Source organism: Solanum tuberosum, unplaced genomic scaffold (assembly GCF_000226075.1).
Source record: "Solanum tuberosum cultivar DM 1-3 516 R44 unplaced genomic scaffold, SolTub_3.0 scf00561, whole genome shotgun sequence".
NCBI lineage: Eukaryota > Viridiplantae > Streptophyta > Magnoliopsida > Solanales > Solanaceae > Solanum > Solanum tuberosum.
The window spans coordinates 95,019-108,532 of NW_006239552.1; the positions used below are offsets into that span (position 1 = coordinate 95,019).

Here is a 13,514-nt window from a genome sequence, read left to right on the forward strand (position 1 = left end):
GTCGACCAACATCTTTTAAGGGTTATTCTAAAAAAGAAAATATGAATGAACTCACGAACATTTCATTGTTGGTTTTCAAATATTCAAACACTGAAATTTACCCGAGGTAGTATATCCATGATCACCACGTGTATAGACTATTCTCGACTCTTAAATCACCATAGAAAGTCTTTTGTAACAAAAAAAATAATATTCCTATTGCATATTGATAAGAGATTGCTTTTCAATTTGGATTTATGTATGTTTTCATTTGATATATTGTCATAATATTTTTGTCACGATCCGATTTCTAATCATGATAGACATATAATGCTTTAATTTAATCGAACGAATCAATTTGTTCATTCTTACGTTATAACTAACTAATATTACATTATTTGTTTGCTAAAATTATCAAATAATCTTTAGTTTAAATAAGATAGCTAGAACTATTAAACATGACAACTTGATACACTGATATCTTATTATTGTCTGTAGAAAACATAAATCCAACAGAAGAATTAAATAAAACACATCGAAAAGTATATTTTTTTATAACTACAAGAAATACTTTTTGTGACAATCTAATTAAGTCTCTATATATATGTGGTGACCTTTGGTATACAATACTATCTTGGGTAGATTTCCGTAATTAATTCCTCAAAACTAGATGACAGAATGGAATTACTTGTGAGTTGATCGATATTTCTTAATCTAGAATAATCCTTAAAAGACGCTGGTTGATTTGGCTCTGGTAGAATAGCAGAATTAGTATCGAGAATATGAGATATCAAAGTAGTTGTAGGTCTTCCATCCAAATCAATTTGAACACATAACAATCCAATATGTATACATCTCATGATTTTCGACATTGAATTTGAGTCACCAATAAGAGTTGGATCAACAATTTCCATTGCTCTACCATCTTTCCACAACCTCCATGCCTATAAATATCAACATAATTAATTATAATCATGCTAATTAATTAGGATAACTATATTGTATATTGTTAATTAAATTAACTTGCACTTACATGGATAAGAAGGTCATCAAATTTATCTTCTTTATTATTTCTTTTTTTTCCACTTATTATCTCCAAAAGAAGCACACCAAAACTAAAAACATCTGATTTCACTGAGAATTGACCATGCATTGCATACTCCGGGGACATATAGCCGCTAACAAAAGAACAATAAATCACAATAATTAACATTTTTCTATACTATAACGAATCGATTCACAAAAAAAAAGTTTTTATTTAGAAAAACCAACACTTACTATGTTCCAACAATTATGTTAGTGCTTCCTTCAATTTGGTCAACTCCAAATATTCTAGCCATGCCAAAATCTGAAATTTTAGGGTTCATATCTTTGTCTAACAAAATATTACTTGCTTTGAGATCACGATGTATGATTCGAGGACGAGAATCTTCATGGAGATAAACTAATCCTCGTACTATTCCTTTAATAATCTTGTCACGTACTGACCAATCCAACGTTGCTTGTTTCTTCGTATCTTAATCATATCACGCGAGACATTGAAATTAGAGAAATGCTCTATATAACAATCTAATTAAAAAGAAAAGTGAGACGTATAAACAAGCGTACCAAATAAGAAATAGTCGAGGCTTTTGTTGGACACGAACTCGTAGATGAGTATTTTTTCTTCTCCTTCCAAGCAAAAACCTAAGAGTCTTACTAAATTTCTATGTTGAAGCTTAGCGACAAGTACAACTTCATTCTTAAATTCTTCAACACCTTGACTTGACCTTCTTGATAGCCTCTTTACAGCTATCTCTTGTCCATTATCAAGTTCCCCCTGATGATCGTGTAAAAAATTTTTACATTGTCAGTATATATAACTTATATCTAAAAAAATATTATATGGTCTAATATGAACATGTTACCTTATACACATCACCAAATCCACCAACGCCAATTTTGTTTTCCATAGAAAAGAAGTTAGTGGCAGCTTCAATTGTACTAAAGTCATATTGCAATGATTCAGCAGTTAAAATCTCACTAAGATCAACTGCAACACATGTATATAATTAATTAAAAAAAAGTTAGTCAATTAAGAAATCAATGGACTTGAATTGTATTAAATAATTGGGATTTAATTAATTACCATTCATCTCCTTAAGAGTTTTATTATTTCTTTTCATCCTTCTTCTCCTTAGTAGCAAATGAAAGACTCCAGTTGATAGTAGAAACAAAAGAATTACAATGGCAACCACTACACAAATAATTAGTACTTCTTTTTCTGGATTTCCGTCATGCCCTGGCGAAGTAAGAAAATTCGTTAATGATGTTTAAAATTTAGTATATACATATGAAAAATAATTTTCGATATTTGACGAAGGGTTTTCGACTACGCAATTCAAGAATTTGAATTCATTCTATTAATGCTTTCTATTTAATTTTGGATGTGATATTTCCAACCATCATATTATTATCGGGCGTCAGATAATAAATACGGATTCATCTGAATTTCATTTGTTGATATAAAAGAGACATATGGTTGAAATATAGATGAAGAATATTATTATATTAATTAATAGAATGTTACGTATACCTTCTTTAGGTAAATCTTTTTTTTTGGGTCAATATCAATGGGACACAAACCCATAATAGCACAATGTCGACTTATACCAAATATAAATATTATATTTAATTTAATTTAAGAGTTAAGATAAGAACACACTCAAAATACTTTTCATTTCGTCATTTATCCAATTAAATTAAAAGAAAAGATAGCATGCTTACATATTTGTGTGTGTGTGGCCGGGTGGTGGGGAGGGGGTAAAGGTAAAAACTTATCGTAAACTAATGGTGACACAAATCTACAACAAATTAAAGTCAGTACTGTATTGGTCAAAATATTACTCCTCATGTCTTTACATGACTCACTTTTCTTTTTAGTCAATTCCCAAAAAAATGAATAAAGAGACATTTTCATATTAAAACAATTTAACTTTAAAATGTCTTATTTTACCTTTAACGAAATAATTTATAGTTAGACAAACATTTATCACTTATTTTAGCCCACAAGTTTTTTTTAAAAAAAATATTTCTTAAACTATGTGTCAAATTAGACTAATTCATATAAAATAGAACAGAGAGAGCAGTAAAATGTACCTTGATTATGGGACAAAGCAGGTGGCTTAGCATTATTGTAGAAGTGGTACACTTCATGCCTCATAAAACAACTAGGAAATTGAACTCTAGCACCTCTATAACCATCACAACACCTGTTTAAAACTTCGATGGCATTTTCAAAGCAATTTAGGCAATCTTTAGAAGACATATGAGGAATGCATTGAGCTAAGGCATAAATTGTTGTGTTAGCACTGAACTTAGCTTCCCTAATTGCAATTTTCTTGTCTACCGATCGATCATCACTGGCAGCCTGTGCCGTTACGTTATTCATAATTCTCCCTAGAATCTGTTTGAACCTTCTTTGTTCATGTTCATTATTGGTAATTGGAATAGTGTTATATATAACAAAAGGTGTAGATGGATTGTTAATTGTGGATCCATAGTTTGGATCGGGGAATATTGATTGATTCGAGTAACGTAGCATGCAATCATCCCACCATAATACAGCCGTTTTGCTACCGGGGCATAACAAGATTATATCTTTAACAGCTCTTGTTACAAAATCTTGACAATTTACACTTAACATATCACCTCGACACATGAAAAGACCGTAAATTGTTTCGAAATTATCGGTGCCATCGATGGAGAAATTGTAAAAAAGATGTTCTCTAGAGGCAGAAGAAAGATTTGATAGTAGCAAATTGAGGTTGGAATTGTAAGAGGTGTTTGTTATATTGTTATAAGTAGTTGTGTCTGGGCAGTAATAATAGTCATCAAGAGCTAATGTTGTGCTAATACTTTGGCTGATCAAGAAAAGCACAAGGTATATTGGGATATTCAAACTAGACATTATGCAAAATTGAACAATTCACTAGTGTACTTCATTAAGTTGAGAGATAAGGCAAATTTATAGATGATGAGTGAAGGACTTTCCTTTGTTTTCCCTCTGAATGAATGTCTTAATCGTAATCATTCAGATCTCAATAATTAAGTCTATTTGTTTTAATCTTAATCATTAAGTGTGTTTGTTTTTTAAAATTTATAATTACTTAATGGATCAGAATGATTAAGATCTATAATCAAGGCCTAATATCATTAAAATGTCTATTTTGAGAATTTATATAAAGATGACAATTCACCACTATTCCATATTATGCTTCCCACCATCACCATTTCAACCATAACTACCACTACCTACTATCCACAACCACCACTATCATGAATCACCAAAATCAATCGCCATCACCATTAAATATTATTTGCAATCATCGTCACCGACCATTATTTATATTCACTATTTACTATCGATAATATAATTACCACCATTAATCAATATTATATATCGTTAACTGGTATCATCATTCTCCACCACCATTAGATATCAGCATCATTCCACTACTAATTATCAATCGTCACCACCAACAACCACAATTAGTCACTACTTCCAACCACTATAAAATAAAATACTACCAAGAACCACCATCATCAGTCAATGCCATCACAAACGACACACATAATCAACATCATATCGTTAGTCATCACCACCACCGGTTAATTGACACTATGGTGTAAAAGAAGAAATTATACTATTAATATATATAAATTAAATTCTTGATTGACCAATTAGGTCAAGTTTCAACATCAATGATTAGTTGAGCACCCTGTGAGAATCTTCCTCCTTGTCTTGATTAGTCATAGATTGATATGATGAATGATTTAAACAGGGGGATGTTTGTCGGTACATAATATTCAAAATTTTCTTCTTCTTTTTTCCAATTTCACTCGGCATTTCACATACGATTCATTAAGAGAAAAGTGCTTCTTCACATGACTTTTTTCATATTCAATAATACTCGAATTTGAAATATTTAATTTAAGAATTGATTCAGAATTTTACCTTTATATCTTAAAAAACAATTTTTATAAGATAAGAATTACTCTTCCTTTTAAATTGAAAATCTATATACATATGTTTTTAGATTTAACTTATCCACTCAGACTTAATCAAACAGTTTACACTTTTTTATTTTATTTATGCATAGTTATATGTACATTATCTATTTTTTAAATAATTTGATAATATAAAAATTCTTTTCTAAGTGAATTAGAAAATTTAAAAGGCGTTAGTGGAAGATCACCAAGTAAAAGAATGCAAGTCACAAAGCAAAATAATAAAAGAGTAACCTGCACCACAACATGACTATGGAATATGTCTCAATCGTTTCATCTGCTATCAGATGCGGAATCAGAATTTTAATTTTATAAATTGAAAATTTTATAATAGTAACTTTAAACGATAATATTTTGTTTTTAAATTTAATATTAAATATATTTAATAAATTTAATTTCTTAATATGAATACATTATATGAATCAAAGCTACTGAATTCGTATTCACACGTTTAATTCAACCTCTTTCCATTATTGACTGTATACAATTCAAACATTAATTATATGATGTTTGATCTATTTAAAATTCGATCAATTTTGTCACAACTATATTCAACATACATGTGTGGATTTGAAATAACTATGTATAAATCACTTCTATTAGTGTGTGGTCCGTTCTAGTGATAGTTCCTTCCATTATTGACTATACAATTCAAATTTCAACTACATACATGAATACAAGTCTTTTTCACCTTTAATTTGCTTCTCAGAAGAAAAAAGTAATTATGAGATTAGAAAAAAATGGAAAAAAGGTACGAAATAGACACAAGAAAATGGAATCTAACTAAAGTGATTTGAAAAATCAAAACTCAATTTCAAATAGCAATTCTAAATATAATAATTTCTTTTCAAAATAGTCACTTTAATTAAAAAAATAAAAAAATCTTCTTTCAAAACATAATTCTTTTAAGAGCAGGGTGAAAAATAAAGATTGAACATTCATAATGAATCAGTACATGTGCTAATTATAATAAATAACAGGTACTCCATGAAACTACTCAAGCAACATGCAAGTTGGTGATGTGTCGTGATGACTAAATATCGTCCCTCGTTTAGTACATGTACTAATAATAGATAATAAGTACTTCATGAAATTATTCAAGCAACTTGCAAGATTGGTAATAAGTCACGACTAAATATCCTTCCTCATTTATAATAATAATAATAAAATATCATACTACAATTTGTTAAAGAGCTATAACCAATAAAATATTTATATCATTTTGATCACCTCTTACATTAAATAAAATGTTTGTTAATTATTCTTATCAAGATTGTATGGTGAAATTAATTAAGCCACGTCCATCAAAGTTAATTGCCAATTTTTTCACCATTCCTTTTAAAGAGAAATAATCGCATAACCAAACATCATCAATAGTATTACTTCCTATATTAGCCTAGAAACAATATCATTTGAAACTATAAAAGAAAAAAAATACCAAAAAAATAATAATAATAAAAATAAATCCAATAGTCTTTTTTTCTCTGTTATTATACCTCCTCCTCCTCCTTCCTTCTTTATTTTTCCGATCGGTGACGAAAAATATTATTGGATTTTCTTCCAATGTATCGTTAAAAAACTTGATCATGGAATAGTGTTAATATTCCAAATAAATGTCATCGATCTGGAAACTATAGAAGGAAGGAGAGTAATAATATTATTAATAAATGGAAATTCAGAGGTTAAAAGATTTATTGTTATTGTGGGCAAAAGTGCAAACAAATAGACTAGCCCTCGTGGGTGGCAACCACACCGCAGCCAGGTTTTGCACTCGTTAAAAAAAAAGTATTCGGAATTTTTCTATTATTCTAGCTCACCAACCCTTTTTTTTTTAATTAGTAATAATTCAACTTTCTTTTGTGTCTTTCTGGTGTCTGGTTAGCTTGCATGCGCCTTTTTGTGATTCGTGTTACTTGTCATAACAAACATGAGGTACAAAATGATGAATAACATGTTGCAAGGTTTTTACAACAAGCAACATAGCAAAATGAGAGGTTTATACATAGATGGATTAATGGATTATAATTGGGATACAAAGTTGGTGATTATAAGAATAGACCATTCTTGGGTTTTGAAGTTTATGGCTCGTGCAACAATATTAGCATTGGTAATTGTTTCTTTACCTTGGATTAATACGATAATTGGGTACTTATCATCGCGATACGAGTCTAATTATGCTTATCAAGTTGATCATGAGATGGTTTATAATCCAATTAAGTTGGAGTTTTTGCCTATGATTTTTCAAGATTTGGCTAATGAAAGACTTATAAGAATGGGTGATAGGTCCCTTCTTGTTAGCAATGGCAATGATGAAGAAATTAATAATTCTCAAGTTGTTAAAGATTATAATCCTGATTTGATTTCATTTTCAGATTCTACACAACAAAATCTTGTCCCTAATGAAACTTTTGATTTTGTTTTGGCCTATGGTTATCCTCAATTATCAAATTTTATTGAAAGAGCTTTGAAAGTTGGTGGTATTCTAGTTGTACCACTAAGTGACAATCCTTTGGTTGATGAATTTCCACATCCATCAAATTTCAAGATTGTCTATGTTAGAAAATTTGATTCAACTGTTGTAGCCATGAAGAAAATAAAGAATGCCTCTATCAACTCTTCTACGCGGCGACTTCTTGAAACTAATACAGAAAAGGTGTCTGGTTCGAGCTCTGGGAACAGAAAGGTTTTTGATAAGGAACATTTGACTTCCCTTAGTCAGTCTGCTCAGCGTGAATCTGAATTAGTCAGGTCAGATGATTTTACAAGTGCGAAAAAGGCAGCACTAAAGAAACTAGAAGATGTACTACTTGAACCACCAAGAGCAGCATCAGGAAAATCTAGTAGATATTTAAAAAAGACACATTTTTTACCTGATTTAATGGGAGTTTCCCTTGAGAGTTACCCAAGAAGGGTGTTCATTGATGTTGGTTTACAAGAAAAGAATGAAAAATCAACTGATAATTATCATTCTACTTGGTTTACAAAGCATTATCCTACAAGAAACACAAAATTTGAGATGTTCAAGATTGAGACTATGAATGAAGAATCAAGTGGAAAAGAGATACCATTGAGTACTATTAACATGTCTGATTGGTTACAAAAAAATGTAAATGAAAATGAGTATGTGGTAATGAAGGCAGAGGCTGATGTGGTTGAAGAAATGGTGAACAATAAAAGTGTTAAGTTAATTGATGAACTTTTCTTGGAATGTAAACATCAAGGAATTAAAAAAAGTGATAAGAAAAATAGGAGGGCATATTGGGAATGTTTATCATTGTATGGATTGTTGAGAGATGAAGGTGTTGCTGTGCACCAATGGTGGGGTTGATGACTACGACAACAATAATATATTTAGTGTTATGATCTCGAAAAAGTAGGAGGTATGCAAGTTGTTTCTGATAGATTCTCAACTCAGAAGAAACGGTGGGATTAACAAAAATTGTAAAAAAACAAAAAATTAAAAGATAGGTGGGGTGAGCATAATAGAATATTGAGGTTTTTTATTTTAATAATTTATTGGTTTTATGTGTATACACTTGCTAGTGTTTATTGATGTATTTTGAGCAAAATAATATGATAATATGGGGTTTATAAAAAGAGATTTTATTAAAGATACTTTCTTGTGATTCTTTTCCTTTTCTTTTACTTTCTTGAATTAATCTTACTCTTATATATGTTTGCCTCTGTCCTTTTCTTTTTAATTTTATTTATATGTATATTAATTTTTCCCTCTTGTATCAATAATGTTTCAAAACATATACAGTTACCAAACACACACTCTTTGTATAAAGATAGAAGTCCCAAAATGTCATATTTCACTTTTCGAGAGTTAATTTAACTATTTCTCAAAGCTAAATTTGATAATATTATTTTAATATTTAAAAATTTAAATTTAGATATCAAAAAACTTTACGAAAAACACTAAATATTGCAATTTTTCAAATATCAATACGTACATCTTAAATATTGATCAAAATTTATGTAGTTTAACACTTGAGGGAAACAAAATATGGCAAATATTTAGGACATATGGACCATGGGAGAATTTAGGATATTGGATGTGGATTTTCAGGAATCCGTTAATTTTTGTGTAAACTATGCATGTATTTATATTGTGAAGTCCATTAAATATATAAAAACTACTCCCTCTATCCACTTTTATTTGTCATGTTGCGCTTTTCGAAAGTCAATTTGACTTATTTTCAAAGTTATATTAGATTACATTAATTCGATCTTTGAAACCAAAAAATTAGATATTCAAAAACTATGCGAAAAGTACTATACATTGCAATTTTTTACATATCAATATGATGATTAAATATATCTTAAAATGTTAGTCAAAGTTTTTAAAGTTTGACTCTAAAAATGGAAAGTATGACAATTAATAGTGGACGGAGGGAGTAGTAGTTAATAGCAATAACATACAAAATCAAATTAATATAATATTACAATGACATTAATGAAATTTGCTTTAGTTTTGTTGTCCTCCTAGGTCCGATAACCCTTAGACACTTATAATAAAGTTATTTTTTTTAATTTAAAATTTTTGAAAGGTCATAAATTTTAAATTTTAAATCCGCTTAAATAGAGTATATGTTAAGTGGAATGAGTTATGGCAGTGTGGATAACCTTTTACAAATATAAAAATTATCAACATGTTCATAGCTTTAGAACAGATTTACCCAACAATTGAATTTGAGGAAATATAATTAAGCAAAATTAAACAGACTGATAATTTTCTAAATGCACCAAATTACTGAACACAACATTAATTCAGTCCAAATAGTAACACAAGGAAATTAAAGTACTTGATGAACTTTTTCACCAAGTGTACTAAATTGAAGAGTAAATTTTCTCTTCCAAACAACAAATAAAAGGAAAGCAAAGACTTAATAATAACAACGTCGTCCATCATTTTTTGAAGTATCAGACACGGGTGTGACTACATATTTAGGGTACGAGGGACACTCAGTTACAAACTTCGTGAGCAATTCCAACACGCGAATTAGCCGTGTCAAACATAATCCTCAGATTTTGTTGTTGCAAATTGGCTATCACATTCAACACTGAATTTACATTATTTGGTGCTGATGCAATAGCCAAACATGCCAAGGGAGTGGCACTACTATGTATCAATGTGTTCTCCATTGGCAATTTCAAGTCCATTCCCTCAAAGTGCAATGTTATAGTTGGTATCACTGCCTCATTTTGTGATACAAAACATGTATCAAATGCACCTAATGAGCTAAATGTCCCATTCACTTGTTTCCTAAATTCATCCCTAATCGCCTCGTAAGCCGGTTGGACGAATCGGGTTATGACCGTACCTGAGTCAATTACCGTGCCCGCACCGGTGTTCGGGTCAAACGCAAGGTGTTCGGGTGCAATCGGGACCGGAACTCGCCCCACGCTTACACTTGTCAGGTTCACGTAGTACAGAGATGGTCGTCTCGGGTTCTTTAGTAGTGGGGTGGTTTTAATATTTTTGGGTTGGCCCACGGGTCCGAGCTTGAGTGATCCAGAGAAATAATATGATTTAAAACTAGGCAAACAGTATGAGAATATGCCAGAATAAAGAGATCCAGATTGTGACATCAATGACATTGACCCACGGCCCAAGCCCAATAACCCTTGTGGTGGAATTGAGGTCCCGGACACGGAACTTATGCACCCGAAAGCATAATTCGGGACAACGTCATTGGCTAGTCCAAGGGAGTCACGTGACAACGTGGCGTAGAAAGATGAATCTCCGCCATACGATTGGTTAAAGAAGCAAGCAGTACTTGATCCAACTACTGACCCGGTAGTCGGGCACGAGAGACTCCCTCGGACTTGAGTACATTCGGGTACGGAGCAGTCCACCGACCCGAAAGTAGTGGAAGTAGATGGGGCAAACAAAGTATTAGAAGAGCAACCAACACAACCACCACATGGAACAAATGCAGCATCATTACTTGTATCCAAAACCATGTACATTTGTTGACCCGGAGTACCCATCTTGACCCGAACCACATAGTTACCTACAACAATGTATAGAATAGATGATGTGAATTGCATGTACAATGAAAAATTCACATTTTATACTCCGACATCTCTATGTCTCAATTTATGCGTCTTAATTTGATTCAATACGAAATTTGAGTAATAGAGACTTTTCAATTTTGTCACTACTAAAAGAAAGAAATTACTAACGAAATTTTTTTTGTTACTAAACAATAAAATTTATCGTTAATCCTATTTAGCAACATATTATCAAAAATTTATGTTAGCTATGAGCAATTTAGACAGATTAGAGATGAAGTTCGTAGATGACTTCAATTTTTTGTAGTGTGTTCTGAAACTAAAGACGTGTATAATGTATGAAAATATTCTTTAGTAATATAAAACATACAATGCTGAATGTTGGAATTAACAAGTTATTAAAGTAGTGAATAATACAAAAATGATTAGCTTTTGGGAAGCAAAAAATATTATCCCCCGAAACACTTTTAAATTCCTGGTCAAGCACATTTTATTTCTATAATATTACAAAAGTATTCTCAAATCGATTAGTTAAACATAAACGGCTACTTCCCAAACGTTTTTTTTTTTTTTGAAAAACACTTCGTTAAAATAAATAGATTCTGAAAGTTTGACCAAACAAATTATAAACTATCCTTGAGATAAGGAAACAACGATTAACATGACTATTTTACTATACTATCCCTATTAACTGATGTTTAGTATTAGGTATTAGAAAATAATTTGACAAATAAGTAATTACCGCTAAGAATAAAACATGAAAAACAATTATTTTTTCTTGATATGTTAAAAGTGACCAGTAAAAATGAACCGAGCGAGTATCATCATTATACCTATGTTGAAGAGTTGTTGGCCTGAAGCAATGGGAACATTAGTGGGCTTTTTGGACACAACTAAACTTGATAAATAAGAGAGCCTTTGTGGATCTTTAGAGGCCATGTTGATTACAGTATTAATCCATGATGAAGAAGGTTTTGGTGAGTTAAAAGGTGAACATTTTCCATAAATATGAATAACAGAAAGGTCTGAATTTCCTTTTTTGGAATTAAAAGAACAAGAATCATCATAAGCTAAAGTTCTTGTAGAAATAATTAGAAAAATGAAGAAGAAGAAATAAGTAGCCATTATAATTTCTGAAGGCAATATGACAAATAGAGTGGTGAAATTAAACATGTTATATATAGAAGATACAAAAAGGGTGTGAAATTATTGGTGGAAAATTTTAAATCAAAATTAATTTTTCATGTGATAATTTTTTTATTTTGGTGGGGATGAATTTTAGGATAATTGTACAATATCTAGCTAGCTATGATCCAAAAAAGGACTAAAGAGAAGTCAATGTTTTGCAGCATAAACTAAAGTGATATCATTGTCCTAACTTGTTACATGATTTTTCATATTGATATATCTTTTTTTTTTACTTTTGATTAACCTTTTTGCATAACTAAGAAAAAAAACAATTTTAATTTGTTAAGTAAATATTATCAGAGTAAATTAGTAATATGACCTCAAATTAAAGTAGACTTTAAATTTTGAATATCACAATTAATTATATATCTATTATAGTTAATTAGCCAGCGACAGAGGTGACAAAATTATCCCATAAAATATAATTCGTCCACCCTGTTCAAGTTTGGGTTGGTCGTTAAAATTTTGTAAAAATTGACATGTTGAATTATGATCGAGTCAAAAACTTGTTCATTTATCAACTCAATCTATTTTAATCTATCCAAATTTAATCTAACTCGCTAATTTGACACATCTAACAAGCAATTCTATGATTCTTGAATTATTCACAAGCTTGACTGATGTTGAGTCATTCATGACGTACCTAAGAAGTTATAGAACAATTTTTTAAAAACTTTTCTGGATAGAAGAGTTCCAAGAGTTCTCAGAATTTATGGGATATGATTAATTTTAACATATTTTAATAAATATTTGTTATGTTACGTTAGCGTTTAGCACTTTAGTAATCCATCCAATGTTGATATCTGTTTTGATACCTCGATTAATTCTGATTCATGCAGTGTAAGATTTATATATTATTCAATTTGATTCTAGTCGGCCATACAAATTTAAAATGCGTCACTTGAGATCTAAGACTTATTTCTTATAAATCCAACATTTCTTCCATATTATATCAAAGTGATATAATTCGCCTAAAGTGTTACACACTCCTCCCTCTTAGGGGCTCAACATCCTCATCAAGGTTTGCCCTACCGTAGCTCAAGATTTCATTCGTAATAGCTCTAATATCATATGTTAATCCATTCCACTAATGATATTGTTCACTTTAAACTTAAACCCGACGACTTTATTAAAACGCAACACTAAAATCTATAGCTTGTGTTCTTATATATCCATCATCTCGATCTTCCATATTTTTTCGACATGAAATTAGCCTAAAATGTTATATACCCAACATATCTCCGATATTATATCGATATGAAATTCATCTAGATTCC

The 13,514-nt window shown here is 30.5% G+C and overlaps 3 protein-coding genes across 3 annotated transcripts; 1 reads left to right on the top strand and 2 right to left on the bottom strand.

Annotated features, from left to right (window-relative positions):
- Nucleotides 1-443: 443 nt before the first annotated feature.
- On the bottom strand, nucleotides 444-3,978 carry LOC102581299 (putative receptor-like protein kinase At4g00960). Its single transcript, XM_006366355.2, has 7 exons — nucleotides 3,118-3,978; nucleotides 2,108-2,260; nucleotides 1,887-2,011; nucleotides 1,588-1,798; nucleotides 1,258-1,495; nucleotides 1,013-1,157; nucleotides 444-923 (listed from the first exon to the last, which is right to left on the bottom strand). The coding sequence occupies exons 1-7, from the start codon at nucleotides 3,926-3,928 to the stop codon at nucleotides 609-611; spliced, it is 1,998 nt and encodes a 665-aa protein (XP_006366417.1). The 5' UTR covers nucleotides 3,929-3,978; the 3' UTR covers nucleotides 444-608.
- A 3,064-nt stretch (nucleotides 3,979-7,042) lies between these two features.
- LOC107058761 (uncharacterized) lies at nucleotides 7,043-8,356 on the top strand. The gene has a single exon (XM_015304873.1). It carries the CDS (start codon nucleotides 7,043-7,045, stop codon nucleotides 8,354-8,356), a length of 1,314 nt encoding a protein of 437 aa, XP_015160359.1.
- A 1,381-nt stretch (nucleotides 8,357-9,737) lies between these two features.
- On the bottom strand, nucleotides 9,738-12,198 carry LOC102581631 (protein ASPARTIC PROTEASE IN GUARD CELL 2-like). The gene is made up of 2 exons (XM_006366356.2): nucleotides 11,883-12,198; nucleotides 9,738-11,048 (listed from the first exon to the last, which is right to left on the bottom strand). The coding sequence occupies exons 1-2, from the start codon at nucleotides 12,172-12,174 to the stop codon at nucleotides 9,997-9,999; spliced, it is 1,344 nt and encodes a 447-aa protein (XP_006366418.1). The 5' UTR covers nucleotides 12,175-12,198; the 3' UTR covers nucleotides 9,738-9,996.
- Between the last annotated feature and the right edge of the window lie 1,316 nt (nucleotides 12,199-13,514).